We start from the raw sequence: 16320 nt of genomic DNA, 5'->3' as shown, positions 1-16320 counted from the left end.
GAAAAGTCGAAATGACTAAGAATGAGCCATGATGACGCACAACCTTACCGCCTTTAGTCGGGGTCCCGATCGTTCAGGCGGTAGTCAATTCTGCTACCCAAATAGCATGGCTCCGCTCTTCTCTGCATCGCTTTCCTCTCACTCAACAACAATTTCACTCATCATTTCCCGGCCTGAAGCGACTACAAATTCCACTTTCAGAGGGTATTAATTGGAATATCAGTGAACATGGATTCTTCTGGATCTGTCGAATCGAAATGGCTGACCCAACTGGCCGCCATGCGCCAGGCCATTGCTGATTTGAACCTCCCGAAAGACCCCGCGAATGACCAGCTCGGCTACGGCAGCGACTTGGAGTTGGATCTGGACGATGATTATTCTTCACCGGGGACGGTCGACGATATCTGGGATGTTATTAGCTCCGACGATGAGTCTAGTGCAGGCTCCGATGAGATTGACGGATTTCCCTCGTCTTCGGATGCCCTCTCCTACGACCAGACATGGCTAGAACAGAAATGTCAGGGTCTCGCTATTCAGAAGCCCGGTTTGGATGTGATGGAGCTGGTGCAGCAAATCACGGCAGCTCTGGCTGCCGACAGCGGTGATGACGAGCTTCAAATGTCTCTTGCCGAGATCGTTGGTTTCGACGACTTGGAATTTGTGATCGAGCTGATTGCGCACCGGGCGGTTATCCTGTCGAGCATGAGGAATAGCGTCGAGGCCCAAACGGATGGATTGATGTCTGGGAAGTTGCAGACAAAGGCGGAGCGGGAGCAGGCGCTGTGGCAGCAGGACTTTGACCACAAGAATGCTCCATTGTTGCCGGCACAATCGAGAAGTGAGCCGCAGTACCCGCATGTTTTCAAAACCCACGACACGAGAAATACTCTTGCGCTGGGAGGAAAGAAATATGGCCTGCCCCTCGGCAGTAAGCAGGTGGAGGAACAACGGTACACTGAATGTGAAATCCCGGCATCAAAGGTCGGCTCGTTAGCAGCTACCCAGAAACTGGTGGAGATTGCTTCTCTGGACGGATTGTGCCAGGGAACATTCAAGGGTTACAAGACTCTAAATCGTATGCAGAGTCTACTGTATGAAGTTGCTTACAGGACAAACGAGAACATGCTGATCTGTGCCCCCACTGGTGCTGGTAAAACCGATGCTGCCATGTTAACAATCTTGAACGCTGTCGGAAAGAACACGGTCCCAAACCCGATTGAGGAACCGCAGGCGACCGAGTTTGCGGTCCAAGTAGATGATTTCAAGATTGTTTACGTGGCGCCCATGAAGGCCTTGGCCGCTGAAGTGACAGAGAAGCTTGGGAAACGACTCGCTTGGCTCGGAATCCAGGTTCGCGAGCTGACTGGTGATATGCAACTCACCAAGCGGGAGATCGTGGAAACCCAGATTATTGTCACCACCCCTGAAAAATGGGATGTAGTGACTCGAAAGAGCACCGGAGACACTGAACTTGTCCAGAAAGTGCGCTTGTTGATCATCGATGAAGTCCACATGCTTCATGATGAGCGTGGTGCCGTTATCGAATCTCTTGTGGCCCGGACCCAACGCCAGGTTGAGAGCACCCAGTCTCTCATTCGCATAGTTGGTCTGTCCGCTACATTACCAAACTATGTCGATGTTGCCGACTTCCTTAGGGTCAACAAGATGGCTGGAATGTTCTATTTCGATGGCTCTTTCCGACCGGTTCCTCTCGAACAACACTTCATTGGAGTCAAAGGCAAACCCAATTCGAAGCAGTCACGCGAAAATATTGATATTGTATCCTACGAGAAAGTGCGTGATATGCTTGAGCAGGGACATCAGGTCATGGTCTTTGTGCACTCTCGGAAAGACACGGTAATGACGGCGCGGATGCTGAAGCAAATGGCTGCCGAGGATGGTTGCGAGAATCTCTTCAGCTGCCAAGATCACGAAGATTACTCGAACGCTCTCAAAGATATGAAGCATGCCCGTGCTAGGGAGTTGAGAGATCTGTTCGCCAGTGGCTTTGGCACTCACCATGCTGGAATGAGCAGAAGTGACCGTAATCTGATGGAGCGCATGTTCTCCGAAGGGTTGATCAAGGTCCTCTGCTGTACGGCCACTCTTGCCTGGGGTGTTAACCTTCCTGCCGCTGCCGTTGTCATCAAAGGCACTCAGTTGTATAACCCTCAGGAGGGTAAATTTGTCGACCTTGGTATCCTAGATGTGCTGCAAATTTTCGGTCGTGCCGGTCGTCCGCAGTTCCAAGATACGGGTATCGGATTCATCTGCACAACCCACGATAAGCTTTCCCACTATCTTTCGGCAGTCACATCTCAGCAACCCATCGAATCACGGTTTTCTAGTCGACTTGTGGATAATCTCAACGCCGAGATTTCGCTGGGAACAGTGACCTCGGTACCGGAGGCTGTACAATGGCTTGGGTATTCATATCTTTTCGTGCGCATGAAACGTGAACCTCGCAACTATGGAATTGAGTTCGCCGAAATAAGAGATGATCCCATGCTCGTCCAGCGACGCCGTCAGCTGATCATCCAGGCGGCTTTGGTTCTGCAGAAAAGTCAAATGATTATCTATAACGAGAAGACGGAGGAACTTCGCGCAAAGGATGTCGGTCGTATTGCGAGTCAGTATTATGTCCTGCAGACTAGCGTGGAAATTTTCAATGAGATGATGCGTCCACGGGCTGGTGACGCCGACGTGTTGAAGATGATCAGTATGAGCGGCGAGTTCGACAACATTCAAGCGCGAGAGAGCGAATCGAAGGAGCTGAATAGGCTTCGTGACGAAGTAATCCAGACAGAGGTAGAAGGAGGAAATGATTCACCCCACGCAAAGACCAACATCCTACTTCAGTCATACATTTCGCGTGCCAAGATCGAGGACTTCGCTCTTGTTTCGGACACAGGCTACGTGGCGCAAAATGCGGCTCGTATCTGTCGTGCCCTGTTCATGATTGCTTTGAACCGGCGTTGGGGATACCAGTGCGAAGTGCTCCTGTCCATGTGCAAGTCCATTGAGAAGCAAATTTGGCCTTTCGACCACCCGTTCCACCAGTTCGACTTGCCTCAACCGATTCTGAAGAATCTGGACGAAAAGCTACCTTCTTCTTCCATCGAGACTATGAGAGATATGGAGACCGCTGAGATTGGACAGCTGGTCCATAACCACCGCATGGGAAAGACGTTGACGAAATTGCTCGACAACTTCCCCACTCTCAGTGTGGAGGCGGAAATCTCACCATTGAACCGTGATGTTCTACGTATCCGCCTGTCCATTTACCCGGATTTCGTCTGGAATGATAGGCATCATGGCGCTTCGGAATCTTACTGGATTTGGGTGGAGAACTCAGAGACGTCTGAAATCTACCACCACGAGTACTTTATTCTGAGCCGGAAGAAGCTTCATGATGACCATGAGCTTAACTTCACCATCCCACTCTCGGATCCGTTGCCCAGTCAGATCTACGTTCGTGCAATCTCCGATCGATGGCTAGGCGCGGAGAGTGTGACACCTGTATCGTTCCAGCATCTGATCCGTCCTGATACAGAGAGCGTATACACTGATCTCCTCAATCTGCAGCCTCTTCCTGTGTCGGTTCTCAAGAACCCAATCCTGGAAGAACTCTATGCACAGCGTTTCCAGTTCTTCAATCCGATGCAGACACAGATCTTCCACTTGCTCTATCATACCGCGGCGAATGTGTTGCTGGGTTCTCCAACAGGAAGTGGAAAGACAGTGGCTGCCGAGTTGGCCATGTGGTGGGCCTTCAGAGAGAAGCCAGGCTCTAAAGTCGTGTATATTGCGCCCATGAAAGCATTGGTTCGTGAGCGTGTTCAGGATTGGAAGAAACGCTTGACCGCACCGATGGGTCTCAAATTAGTCGAGTTGACTGGTGACAACACTCCTGACACGAGAACTATCCGGGATGCTGATATCATTATCACAACCCCTGAAAAATGGGATGGTATCTCTCGTAGTTGGCAAACCAGAGATTACGTGCGGAAGGTGAGCTTGGTCATCATTGATGAGATCCATTTGTTGGGAGGTGATCGAGGTCCTATTCTCGAAATCATTGTTTCCCGAATGAACTATATTGCCTCGCAGTCCAAGGGCTCTGTGCGCCTGATGGGCATGTCCACGGCTTGCGCAAACGCCAGCGATCTCGCAAATTGGCTAGGAGTCAAGGAGGGGCTGTACAACTTCCGGCACTCAGTTCGTCCTGTGCCTCTTGAAATCTATATTGATGGTTTCCCTGAGCAGCGAGGCTTCTGTCCTCTGATGCAGTCGATGAACCGACCAACATTCCTTGCCATCAAGAACCACTCCCCCGAGAAGCCGGTGATTGTGTTCGTCGCTTCTCGCCGACAGACCCGGTTGACTGCTAAAGATCTGATCAATTATTGCGGTATGGAGGATAACCCTCGTCGCTTTGTTCGCATGTCTGAAGACGATCTGCAATTGAATCTCGCACGAGTCAAGGACGAAGCCTTGAGAGAAGCTCTTAGCTTCGGTATTGGCCTGCATCACGCTGGTTTGGTTGAATCTGACCGACAGTTGGCCGAAGAATTGTTTGCCCACAACAAGATCCAGATCCTTGTCGCGACAAGTACTCTTGCTTGGGGTGTCAACCTTCCGGCTCATCTAGTCGTTGTTAAAGGAACACAGTTCTTCGATGCTAAGATCGAAGGCTATCGGGATATGGACCTGACCGATGTCCTGCAGATGTTGGGTCGTGCAGGACGTCCGCAGTTCGACTCGTCTGGTATTGCACGTATCTTTACTCAGGACTCGAAGAAAGCCTTCTACAAGCACTTCTTGCATACCGGATTCCCCGTTGAATCTACTCTGCATAAGGTTCTAGACAACCACTTGGGCGCTGAAGTATCCGCCGGGACTATTTCAACTAAACAAGACGCTCTGGACTACTTGACATGGACATTTTTCTTCCGCAGACTGCATAAGAATCCTTCGTACTACGGTCTCGAGATTTCGGCCGAGGAGCATAACACCATTGCCGCGCAGACCATTGCACAGGATTACATGATTGAACTAGTGGACAAGTCGCTCGGTGAACTGGCTGAATCGTCATGTGTTGTCTTTGACTCTGCAACGGGTGATGTCGACCCTACTCCGTTCGGCAAGATCATGAGTTACTACTACCTTTCGCACAAGACCATCCGCTTCCTGATGACCCACGCGAAGTCGAACCCTTCGTTCCAGGATGTCCTGAGCTGGATGTGCTCCGCAACGGAATTCGACGAGCTACCTGTCCGACACAACGAAGACCTTATCAACGCCGAACTGGCCCGCAACCTGCCCCTCTCCGTCGAATCCATGGGCGACCTTCCCCTATGGGATCCCCACGTGAAGGCCTTCCTCCTTCTACAGGCCTACATGTCGAGAATCGACCTCCCCATCTCCGATTACGTCGGTGATCAGACCTCCGTCCTCGACCAAGGCATCCGTATCCTCCAAGCCTCCATCGATGTGATGGCCGAAATGGGTTACTTCAAAGCCTGCCAACACCTCATGTCCCTCCTCCAATGCATCAAATCCGCCCGATGGCCCGAAGACCTCCCCTTCTCCATTCTCCCGGGTATCGACCTCGGTGACAAGCCGCGTGCCCTACCGGACTCTCTATCCGCGCTCTCCTCGCAGCCCGCAGCATCCATCTCCGCGCTCACTCGCAAACTCCAACTCCCCGCCTCCACCGCCTCCCAATTCACAAAGGCCACCTCCTTCCTTCCTCACCTCTCCGTCTCCATCTCCACCGTCACCTCTCGCGGCATCACCATCTCCCTCACCCGTCGCAACACCCCCACCAACCCGGACTACCGCATCTATGCCCCTCGATTTCCCAAACCTCAAACAGAGGGCTTCTTCCTGCTCGTCTGCACCGCTACCCCAGATGGCCAAGACGGCGAGCTCCTCGCCCTAAAGCGCATCTCGTGGCCATCGCGCAACAAGCAGAACAACAGCGGTAGCGGTCCTCGCAGCATCACCAGCGGCGGCAGCAGCTCAAGCAAGAACCCCGGCGATAACAAGAAACCTCACACGAAGGGCCCTCCATTGACAGTCCGCTCGTCCGTCAAGTTCCCGGAACTGTTGCTTGCGCAGACGCCGTCGGATCTGAAGGTCAATGTCAAGGTCATTAGTGATTCATATCCTGGGATGGAGTGGCATTTGGTTAATGTGAATGTCGACGTTGGGGCTGGGAAGCAGCAGGTTGTAGAAGAGTTGGCGAATTATCCTGCGAAGGATTGATTCGCTGGTTGATTGGGTTTGGGATGTGAACCAACTTCTTTGAAAGTTCATTTGACCACTGTTAGATAGTAGGGGGGGTTTTTTTTGTTCATATTGATAAATCTTCTTTCCTTGCAGTATAGTTTCAAATAGAAGATACAATGAATATAAAGAAAGAACTCTAGACCATCTCCAAGAGTTCTAAAGTTCTGTGTAAATATTGTCAACGAAATCATCACCTACAAACAATCTATCTACCTATTCCATCCATCCAACGAATCAACCAACTGGATGAACACAAAATATAGACACGACAAAACAAAGTCAGATAAGAGCATGGTTTCACACCAGACACCGCCAATATGAATATGAGAATGAAAATGAGTATAGGGGAAATCATCAAAGCAAGCAAGAAGAGAAGCATGCACGCAAATGTGTAGAAAAAAAAGCTGTGCGGGAAGAAGAAAAAATCAGAAGCGTCGTCAACGACGAACAAATTGGCAGATAAATCCGTGAAATATAAGAAGGAAAAAAAGGAGCAATGAAAAACAAAATGGCCAATTCCAGCGCCTTGCAGAAGAACAATTTGGGATTGAATGAAAACAGGGTTAGAAAAAAAAAAAAAAAAAAAAAAAAAACGGTCACAGAAGGAGAGACGAGAAGGCGGAAGAAGAAGAAGAGAAGGAATTAAGATGGAGAAGATCATAGTCAAAGATGCTTCACACAGCTCAGATACTCTCAATTCTCACATCTTGCGAATTGCCGTGACGATGGCCGTAATGAGCATCCGTGACTTGAGGGATTCTGGCTCTCCTAGCCATCAACCGCTCATCGGGAGTCAATCGATCCGATCGAGGCTTGATCGGCACGATCGTTTGCTTCTTGCCCCTGGACACGGACACAGATCTCGCGATAGAGACCTCGACGGTAGGGATGGCGTCCATCGGTTCTGGATCGAACGATTCGGTGGCGTGAAAGTCTTTGTTGTCATCGGCGAGCGGCATGCGAGCGGATTCTGCCGGCGAGAGGGCCGGCTTGCTTCCGGACGGGGAGATGATTCGGCAGCCTGGGTCGCGAGCCGCGTTGAGAGGCGTTAGGATCGGGGATGACGATGCCGAATCGTTGTCCGCCGGCTCGGCAGGCGGCAACTCTTGGGTGTTAATGGTAAGTGCCTGGGCCAGTTTCGGCCTCGAATCGTTCGTGGGTGATTTCTTGTTGATGATCTCCCATTCTGGTTCCCCCTTTGGATCCACGTAGCTTCTGATAGACTTGAGCCTTTGCAGCATAAATGTTTCATCATCTGAACCAATAGACGTAGATGATAAGAACGACGACACAGAGTCTTTAGGACCATGCGACGAAGGTTTTGCTGCAGGGCTGTGTACCATAAGCAGAACGTGATCTTGCTCAGTTGCCGAGCTACCTCGACGTGTTTCGGCCACTGACGTTTGGCTCCGGTGGAGAGGACTCGGTCCTCGAGGTAGGTTCTGGGATCCCAGGACTTTGGAGGCTTTGCTGACTTGGGTAGACGGAAACAGAGTGAAGCTAGGAGATTTCGAGCGTGTTGGTGACGTTGCCCGTCGGGGAGGCGGGGGAAACTCTGGAGAAGCAGGTGGATCCTATGGAGAAATTAGTGATCTCGACGCACATTGGAACTGAGAAAATAAGCGCGCTACCTGAGCCGTTCGAATCTCCAGATCCTCCATTGTCTTGCTTTGGCGATTCGACGGGTCGGGCTGACCCTTTCCTAACAAGCCCCCAAACATAACGCTGTATCTTTCCATCTGGACATCAGGTATTTCGACCTGCAACAGCGGTCCGGGGCTGGGTTTCTTTTGGTCGGCATTTTGGTTGGTGTTCGGGGCACTGTTCTCGGATTTCTTCTTGGGACTGCTCTTAGGGCTAGTCTGAGGCCCATCCCGGTTTCCTTTGGTCTTCTGCGGGCTCTTTTCCTTTGTTTTGGTCTCAGGTCTGGACTCGGGGTCTAAACATGGCCAAACCTCCGTGTTTGAGAGGGGTTTAGCCTGAGATTCGGGTTTTTGCTGAGCCTGGTAGTCAATCGAGTGGGACGAGCCCTGCAGGGGCCATTCGTTGTCGGAGCGGACCTGATAAAAAGGCTGGTTTGCAGGAGGAGTCATGGCGCTCTTTGCTCTGAATAGACCTCCAATCTTCTTCCATTTACTTGGCTTCCGTTGAATTGGTGGCGCTCGCTTCGTGTCCGCCGCGGCGTTGATGGCCTTTTCTTGCATCTGTGACATCACGTTCTGCGACTCCACCATCCGAGGGCTACCCAACGCAATGCCAATCATGTTATCTCCATGCCCTTGTTCAGACTCTACTGGGGATGGCACAGCCTCGGCAGGAGGCACATCGATGCGAAAATCGAACCCTGAACCGTTGGGCTGCGACTTTTTGGTTGGCTGGCGACCTTCTGAAGTCCTTGGGCGCTGGAAATCCCATTGCGCCTGATTCGCGGGACGATTCTTAGTCGATCCATTGTTCAGATCTTGAAGATCATTTCGCGGTTGCGCATCTGAACGATCAAAGACAGGGCTAGAGATAGCCGTTGCGGACTGCGGTGCGCGCGATTTGGTGGACAAGATTCCTTTAGCCATTTCCCCAGATTCTCTAAGCTAGCACATATGCTAGGACAGCATGTATCGAGCCGAATAGATTAAAAATAGAAGAATTCGAGCAAAATTTGGGAGAAAAAGAGACAAAAAAAAAAGGGAAGCTAAGGAGTGGAAAAGACACGCACAGTTAATATGAATGAGACTCAGTCTCTATAGAAAAGAATGGACAGGCCTTCCAGAAGGCCCAGAAAAACACACCGGCAGATATAGATGAATCAAGGAGAGAAAAAGAATCAACCGTACAAAAGGAAAAGGAGATAATTACAATAAAAGAGGGCCAGGCATACGACAGGCATTGTGGAGCCGCAGTCGCAGAATACTGTATCTAATTGAGACGGGTGGTAGGGGCCGGCTAGTCTTGAATTTTAGATTAATTGTAGATTGGGCGAAGCGACAACGGCAAAACAGCCAACGAGAATCTCAGACACCAGGATTGTCGCCTCCGAGGCCCAGGAGTCTACACAAATCCTTTGCGTAACGAACCCCAGAGGCAATTATCGAGCCAGCCAGTCAAGGATGTTGGAGGGGTCGTTGGGTATGACAGAGTCACAGAAATCAGCGCTATTGGGAATCGCGCACGATGCTTATTTTGGTGGCTGCAAATGAGCATCAGAGGCGGGAGAGATTTAATTTGCGAGCACGGGTAAGGAGCCCATCTTTGGGTAAACTGGTTTCATACTAATCGAAACCCCTCCGAATGGGCCAATGGATTCGGAGAATTCGAGTCGCCCAGAGATCGTCAAGAAAGCTGATACTCCTCAGCACGGATATTGTGTCACAGCCCTTCTCGCCTGACGTTGGAGCCAACCGTGCAACAGACTTTCTTGAATCTCCGACCCTGCAGACAGACGCCCATGACGCATTGTCGCAAACTGTCTTCCATTCAAAAAAGAATGATCTGCGAGGGTGTGCGGCTAGAACCATCGCTGGTTCTCGCTTGGATCTAGCCTCTGTTCGTCATTAGTCCACCAGGGAAATTAAATCCAGTCGGCCGGGGGCCACGCGCCAGCCGACAAGATGGACGTTGGACTTATGGACCGAGATGAGATGGGGTTTTGTCTTAGAATTCAGAACACTTTACGGTATCATCTCCATGGACCATTCTCATAGTCCGTGCAGTTAAGTCCATACTGAGACTTGGAAGTTGAAAGTTGAAACTCTTGTGGTCGGGGCCCACCTGTCTTTTCAGCCCGTGCACTTTTTTATCTCAAGGCTCAACGAGATGAAAAGCAGATGACAGGAACAATGACCCATGACTTCAACGGGCGCATACTCTGACGTAGTGTGTTTGGCCCGTGATAAGATGTTACAATTGGACGAGGGGGAGGAGAGGGTTGGTGTTGGGGAGAGGGAAAAGGGCTAAAAGTCCAAGTAATCTCCGGCTGCAGATGATTAAAGCGACGGCCCGAACAGGACAAGCGCCGCTCGTGATGGTATCAGAATCAGACTCAGAATCCGATATCAACTTCACCGTATGGACCATAGTACCTATGCAGCCCAACCAGGTAGACGGCATTGGGAAGAACAGAGAAAAGAGGCGGTAAGGGATCACCCAACCGGCTTGAGCCTTTAGTTGGCTTTAGTTTTGCGCATGGAACTATGCTATACTTAAGTGGGCTGTCTTTTGGACTTTGGAGGTCACTAGGGCCCAAAACGGTGCCCACCGTTACTCCCAGTCCCCCACCGCCTTTATCAGAGTACGAGCTTGGACTGGGACTGGCACGTTGGAGACGGCCATGGAGGGCAGGGGGAGAATGCGGTGCTGTTGCGATATCATATGCAGGAGGATAATGTTGAACAATGGGAGGAACAGCCCTACAAGGCGGTCGAGATGAAGAGACAATGATCACCGGCCGTGGCTGCAGAGTGCAGACCTCTGTAACTATGGAATAGTTACTTCATACTCAGAGATATTCCGCAAGAAGGGAACGGCCTTACATAATAATCGGCGGGGCAACTGCTCTCCAGTCTCTGTCTCCCTCCCTCTCTCTCTCTCTTTCTGCCAGCACAGCCCACCCCACCTTCTGCTGCCCTCTAAATAATAATAATAATAATAATATTCACGCCGGTGCTGACTACTGTATTTCTACTTCCACTTCTTCTCATCTCAACCCACAACCTTGAACTTCCATCCTTGGATACCCTCGCTCCTGTAAGCCTTTTTTCGCGTTCCCTGCGACCTCTTGTCCCCAACTAACCGACTCTCCTCGACCAGCGATCTCCCCCGCCGTCACTTTCTATACCACCTCCCTTTTCCGACCGTTCCCGTCGACACCTAATTCCACCGACATCATGGGTGCTCACTCCGCTATCTGGCAAGGTACGATCCTAAATTGATATCTTTCTCTGACTTGACTTGACTCTGTCCTCCATGAGACCTTTTCGCTAACGACTGCTCTCTCCTCTCCAGGATATGTCGATTCCAGGTACCGTCCACATCCCCTATCTATAACCTACCCCGCACTAGAACCATGCCTATCCCACCCGCGAAACTTCGCATCGCGTTTCTGACCAAATATATTGCTGTAGCTTGATGGGATCCGGCCAATTTGACAAGGCCGCTATCTTGAGCTACGACATCTCCGGTGTCGAGGCCCAGTCCCCCGGCTTCTCGGTATGACACATCCGACCCCCCGAATCCCGACTCGACTCGACTCGGTGTACATCTCATGTTCGTGTTCATTAACAAAACGACCATCCTAGATCTCGCCTGAGGAACTCAAGGCTATCGTCTCTGCCTACTCCAGCGCTGACGTCGCCCGCGGAAACGGTATCACTGTTGGAGGAGAGAAGTTCATCACCATCCGTGCTGATGAGCGTAGTCTGTACGGCAAGAAGGTAACCTAACGACACCGACACTCTGTTCCCCTTCTTTTAGCGAACGAGGCGATATAATCACCTCCCAGCTGTGTTGGATTTGCTCACTAACAACTCCTCAACAATATAGGGCAAGGAGGGTATCGTCATCGTCAAGGCCAAGTCCTGCGTCATGATCGCCCACCACCCCGACACCGTCCAGCTGCCCAACGCCGCTACCGTCGTTGAGAACCTCGTCGACTACATCAACAGCGCTTAGACGAAGGTTGAAGGAGAAATGAAATTTTTTTGATGTCTTTTTTAGTCGCCATAACCGACAGTGTGCCAGCTTCGAAATATGTATCACGATGATGGTCCTGTTTTTTTTCATCTCTTTATTACTTCGCCTTCTTCCCTCTCACCCTCTCTTCTCGACCTGCCACTCACAAGAGTCGTTGAATCATCAACCCCAACGACACTGCGTGCTCGCGCAAGTCAAGCCCTTCATAATCCGTGCCTTGTATCTTTTTTTTTTTCATCCTCTCGTCCCGGTTTTTCATCATCTTCACATCTAAGGCATAACTCGTAGACATGTGCAATAGGTACTACTACTTCTTCTAGTACACATTTAAATCATTTTTTTTCCCGAATGATAATACCCAGAAGCTTGGGCTTGAAATTCAGGACTGTGCAGCGTTTGTGTTCAGTCCCAGGCGGATTAGCTATTGATTCGCTGCCTACAGGACTGTATGCCTTGCACCTGATATTCTAGCGCTCGATCACCTTCCATATGTTTGGCACTGGTGTGCTTGGATCCAGATTGGCTAGCTGCTACCTAACATGCAAGACATACATCAGACATCTCTACTTAAAGAAAGTCGACGATAGCAACGTATCAAAACACCGATTATCAGCATCCAGATTAATAATTACATATCCATAACATTATATATCACGTTCCTTGCCACGCCGTGTCCGTTCGTCAATCCCATGTCCTGATATCCTCAGCCGAGAAGATAAAGCCCAGGAACAGAGCAGTAGAAGTCGATCATGACGCGGCTCATGGACCACGGACCACTCGCTTTTGCTTTCTTTTCGTTTTGTTTCTCCGTTTGAGCGGGAAAATCGGTCGCATAATCATACAACATAAATCGTTCAAAGCTAGGCCGTGCTCTTTCCCTCCAAGAGAGAGCAACGACCCCTTCCTCCTCCTCCTCGTCACAAACACCCCCGAGGATCTCGCTAGTCTATTCAATCCACCTATACCATTCGTTATACCGGCGCACACAGCTCCCTAGGTACCTAATTATCGTAATTATACCGGCAATTCAGCATTACTCCTCCCACCCGCCAACGTCTCCAACGCCTTCTGAATATACGGCCCCACGACCGGCACGTTCCCTGCGAACTGACCGATCGTGATCAGGAAGTCCCCGAAGAGAATAAACAGGCCGTACAGCTCGATCAGGAAACCTGTGAGGGGCCAGCGCAGGAGGATCAGGAGGATGCCGGACGCGAAGGCCACCGTGCCTTTTAGTTTTTGGCGGCGAGAGAAGAACGCGATAGTTTTTTGGAGGCCGATTATGAGTGTGAGACCGATTAGGAAGAGGATCTGCGAAGCGTGAGGTTGGTTAGTGAGTGGGTTGGTTTTGGGGTTTGGGGTGTGGAGGATGGCGTACGTTTCCCATTGCGAGTCTAGATTAGGGGAGAGAGCGTTGGTTAGTTAACTTGATTCTTCTGGTCTGGCCTGGCCTAGGGGAGGGTATGCACGTACAGCGAACGATCAAAGAACATCAGCACGCCTCCGAAGAGGAATAGTCCTCCTGTTTAGACAAACATCTCAGTTAGTCGCTGTGACGCGATTGATCGCGAGTCGCAAAAGCCTAGGTAGGCACCTAAATGCGCTGGATTTCGAGGTTCTTCGCATCACGTACCACCGGAGCAAAAGATGACACCGATCTCTGCGACGAAAAAAAGTACTTGTTAGCTTTCATTCTTATTGAGGACAATCCACCGTCGGAGCTCAATGCTTACTCTGGTTATCAGAGAGCCACATATTGGGCATTTCAACAATTCTTCGGTCCGAATTTGAGAGTCAAAAAAGAAGCCAGGCAATGCGACAGAGCTGAGGTTAAAAGAAAATTGTTGAAAATTGTCTAAATTACGTGGCGATCGAAATTCAGGTCGGAAACGGATGTACTCCCGCGCGCGGTAGGTATGATTGTGCAGAAATCCGTCGAGAGGAATTCCTGGCTGGGTTGTCCTTCAACTGAATATGCTAATGATAAAATTCAGGCAGGAGAGGAGAGGCAAGAGGAGTCACCGAGGGCGAGAAGTTTAATTTAGGCCAGAAAAGAAAATGGGATCGTGGCTTGGACTTGGAGGCCTGGGAAAGTCCATAAACAACCTCCGGCTCGGTTCTGCCACGTTCCCTTTCCGTGCTAGCTCTGGGCTATGCCGCATGGAGCGGGCGGTCAGACAGACAGGCACACTGGAAATCCCACGCGTCTTGCCGATATTTCAGCTCCGTCTTCCGCTCCATCACTTGCTCTGGGTTTGCAACCCTGTGCCACACCATTGCTACGCTCTGCTATGCCTTACTAGTTACCTAGGCCTACCACGCTGGTATTATGAGGACCAGACAGCTGCATCTCTGCCATGTGCAATTGCAAGCTAAACATTCTAGGTGCCAGGGGCGTCCATGATACATGAATTATGGCAATGTACAGCGTGCATAACGAGCATTGGGAATCCCAGACAAACTTGGACTTGTTTCAAGCTTTTCACTTGCCCTTCCCCATCTCTATTCCCCTTGTCTATAGTCCCAGCCCTCGTCGGCTGTCTTTATTCATACGCCGCGACGACAGCATCTCCGGATGCTGTAACTGATGTTCCCGTCGGTGGAGCGTCGGTATTAGTCGGGTGCTACCTAGCACATAAGGCGAAGATCGACTCAATTATAAAGGTCCCGAATAAGCCGGAGCGTTTTCTTTGAACCTGTCTCGAGAGGGGCACGGTGGGTGGAAAGGGCTTGACTGTGTGGGCCGTACATTATATCGCATACTAGACGAATAGATAGCATCTGCAATCCATATTTGTTAGCTTAGACTATATCAATGACTGTATATCACTGTCCTGTGACCAACCTTTTGAGCAAGAAATCATTGCGTAGGACCCGGAACCTGAGGCACACGCCATCATCCTTTTATTTGAGCACGACATGCGCAGCTCTCAGCTCCAAGTAACTCTCCGGCACACCCTGCGTCAACGTCCTGATGACGCCAAAGACCTCGCGATCGTGGTACCGCAGTCTAGTCTTAGGGTCCGTATAAGGGGCCGGCAATCCCGTGATATCGCAATACCGGGTCTGCTGGGACGGATGCAGCGACGGCGCCGATTCGATATTCGTGTAGGTCACGGCCGGACCGGTCTGGAACGTTGCTCGAGCGTTCTTCTCTAGGACCAGCGTCGACAGGTTCTGCGCTGCCTGGGCGATGTTGGGATTCCGGGGATTGCCGTCGGCAGGGGTCTGCGTGCCGTCGGTGCTGCCGGCAGTGGTGGCTGGAAGGGGGGTCGTGGATCCAGAGTTAGCCTGCGTTGCCATCTGCGAGGCCTCTTTGCGAGAGCTCTCGGAGAGAAGCTGCTTGACGTTCTTGTTGCGGCGCTGCGAGGGCTTCCAGTTGGGGTTGCGGAAGGGGCGTGCGACGTGCGCGATGTCCAGGCTGTCGAGGAGCCGTTGGTGGGCTTCGTTTTCGGCGGGGGTGGGAGGCGCCATTTTGTTGGTAATTAGGTAGAAGACAGATGGGTATTATAAGTAGAAGAAGATGCGCTGGGTGAATGAGATGGACTGTGTGGCGGAGGTGGAATGCCGGATGGGAAGTCTGGGACGGAGTAGAGTCGGGTGCTTGGAAAGGGTATCCAGGGTCAAGAAACGATCGCAGGGGGAGAAGTGGCGCACCGCCCGTAGCGAGGCATATATAGATTTATTGTTGAGGCCGGACAATGACGTACCTATATAAGGGCAAACTTCACTGGGTTTCTTCTTGGGATGCCTTCTGTTGTCGATGGGCTACCAGAACCAAAGATTGGAAGCAGTTCTGGTACGGTCACATGATCTCCCATATCGGGCCCTCAGCCAAAGCAACAAACAAACATCCCCCGACCAGCAACGACAATCTGCGCATACATTGAGGCAAAATGGTAGGTTTTGATCGATATATATGGTCTCATTATATGCAGGACTAACAGTTTATCCAGGAAAGTCCACACGAACATCAGCAGGCTCTGCTGCTCCAGCGGATCATCAACAACATTGTATATTATCAACGATGGATCTTGCTCGGCATGCCATTATTAACGAATATTCAGGAGAAACTCAACGAGTCGGTCATGGTGATGAACAAGAGTCTCCAAGTATGTCCTGCCTGCCGAGAGCCATTCAATGCTTACATCCGATGCTAATTCACATGGTGTAGGAGGTCAATATCCAGAACATGAACGTCGAGCTTGTTGCGCAGATGTTCAAGAACTACCAGTCCAATGTCCTTTTCCATCTTGAAGGTATTCAACCTATCGATTGTGTTTCCTAATTTAGCGCTTACCATTTTCCAGCCACGGAGAATTTCAAGGAGTCATCTTAAAG

The 16320-nt window shown here is 50.7% G+C and overlaps 6 protein-coding genes across 6 annotated transcripts; 3 read left to right on the top strand and 3 right to left on the bottom strand.

Annotated features, from left to right (window-relative positions):
• Nucleotides 1–228: 228 nt before the first annotated feature.
• Nucleotides 229–6270, top strand: KD926_004420 (RNA helicase SLH1; the record flags this gene model as incomplete). The annotated part of the gene is made up of 1 exon (XM_053097949.1): nucleotides 229–6270. The coding sequence occupies one exon, from the start codon at nucleotides 229–231 to the stop codon at nucleotides 6268–6270; it is 6042 nt and encodes a 2013-aa protein (XP_052958217.1).
• Nucleotides 6271–6977: 707 nt separating this feature from the next.
• On the bottom strand, nucleotides 6978–8864 carry KD926_004419 (uncharacterized protein; the record flags this gene model as incomplete). Its single annotated transcript, XM_053097948.1, has 2 exons — nucleotides 6978–7868; nucleotides 7926–8864. 2 exons carry the CDS (start codon nucleotides 8862–8864, stop codon nucleotides 6978–6980), a joined length of 1830 nt encoding a protein of 609 aa, XP_052958216.1.
• Nucleotides 8865–11174: 2310 nt separating this feature from the next.
• On the top strand, nucleotides 11175–11958 carry pfy1 (profilin; the record flags this gene model as incomplete). The annotated part of the gene is made up of 5 exons (XM_053097947.1): nucleotides 11175–11202; nucleotides 11293–11308; nucleotides 11412–11496; nucleotides 11586–11720; nucleotides 11830–11958. 5 exons carry the CDS (start codon nucleotides 11175–11177, stop codon nucleotides 11956–11958), a joined length of 393 nt encoding a protein of 130 aa, XP_052958215.1.
• A 724-nt stretch (nucleotides 11959–12682) lies between these two features.
• Nucleotides 12683–13743, bottom strand: KD926_004417 (Got1 family protein; the record flags this gene model as incomplete). Its single annotated transcript, XM_053097946.1, has 6 exons — nucleotides 12683–12925; nucleotides 13000–13290; nucleotides 13358–13373; nucleotides 13453–13501; nucleotides 13613–13639; nucleotides 13713–13743. The coding sequence occupies 6 exons, from the start codon at nucleotides 13741–13743 to the stop codon at nucleotides 12683–12685; spliced, it is 657 nt and encodes a 218-aa protein (XP_052958214.1).
• Nucleotides 13744–14883: 1140 nt separating this feature from the next.
• Nucleotides 14884–15453, bottom strand: KD926_004416 (uncharacterized protein; the record flags this gene model as incomplete). The annotated part of the gene is made up of 1 exon (XM_053097945.1): nucleotides 14884–15453. The coding sequence occupies one exon, from the start codon at nucleotides 15451–15453 to the stop codon at nucleotides 14884–14886; it is 570 nt and encodes a 189-aa protein (XP_052958213.1).
• A 422-nt stretch (nucleotides 15454–15875) lies between these two features.
• On the top strand, nucleotides 15876–16318 carry KD926_004415 (DASH complex subunit DAD4; the record flags this gene model as incomplete). Its single annotated transcript, XM_053097944.1, has 4 exons — nucleotides 15876–15878; nucleotides 15936–16091; nucleotides 16154–16238; nucleotides 16290–16318. The coding sequence occupies 4 exons, from the start codon at nucleotides 15876–15878 to the stop codon at nucleotides 16316–16318; spliced, it is 273 nt and encodes a 90-aa protein (XP_052958212.1).
• Between the last annotated feature and the right edge of the window lie 2 nt (nucleotides 16319–16320).

Source organism: Aspergillus affinis, assembly GCF_023601865.1.
Source record: "Aspergillus affinis strain CMG 70 chromosome Unknown NODE_20_length_373750_cov_87_641216, whole genome shotgun sequence".
In the NCBI taxonomy this organism is placed as follows: Eukaryota; Fungi; Ascomycota; class Eurotiomycetes; order Eurotiales; family Aspergillaceae; genus Aspergillus; species Aspergillus affinis.
Note: the sequence above shows the minus strand (reverse complement) of the source record. Positions and strands in the feature narration are given on the sequence as shown.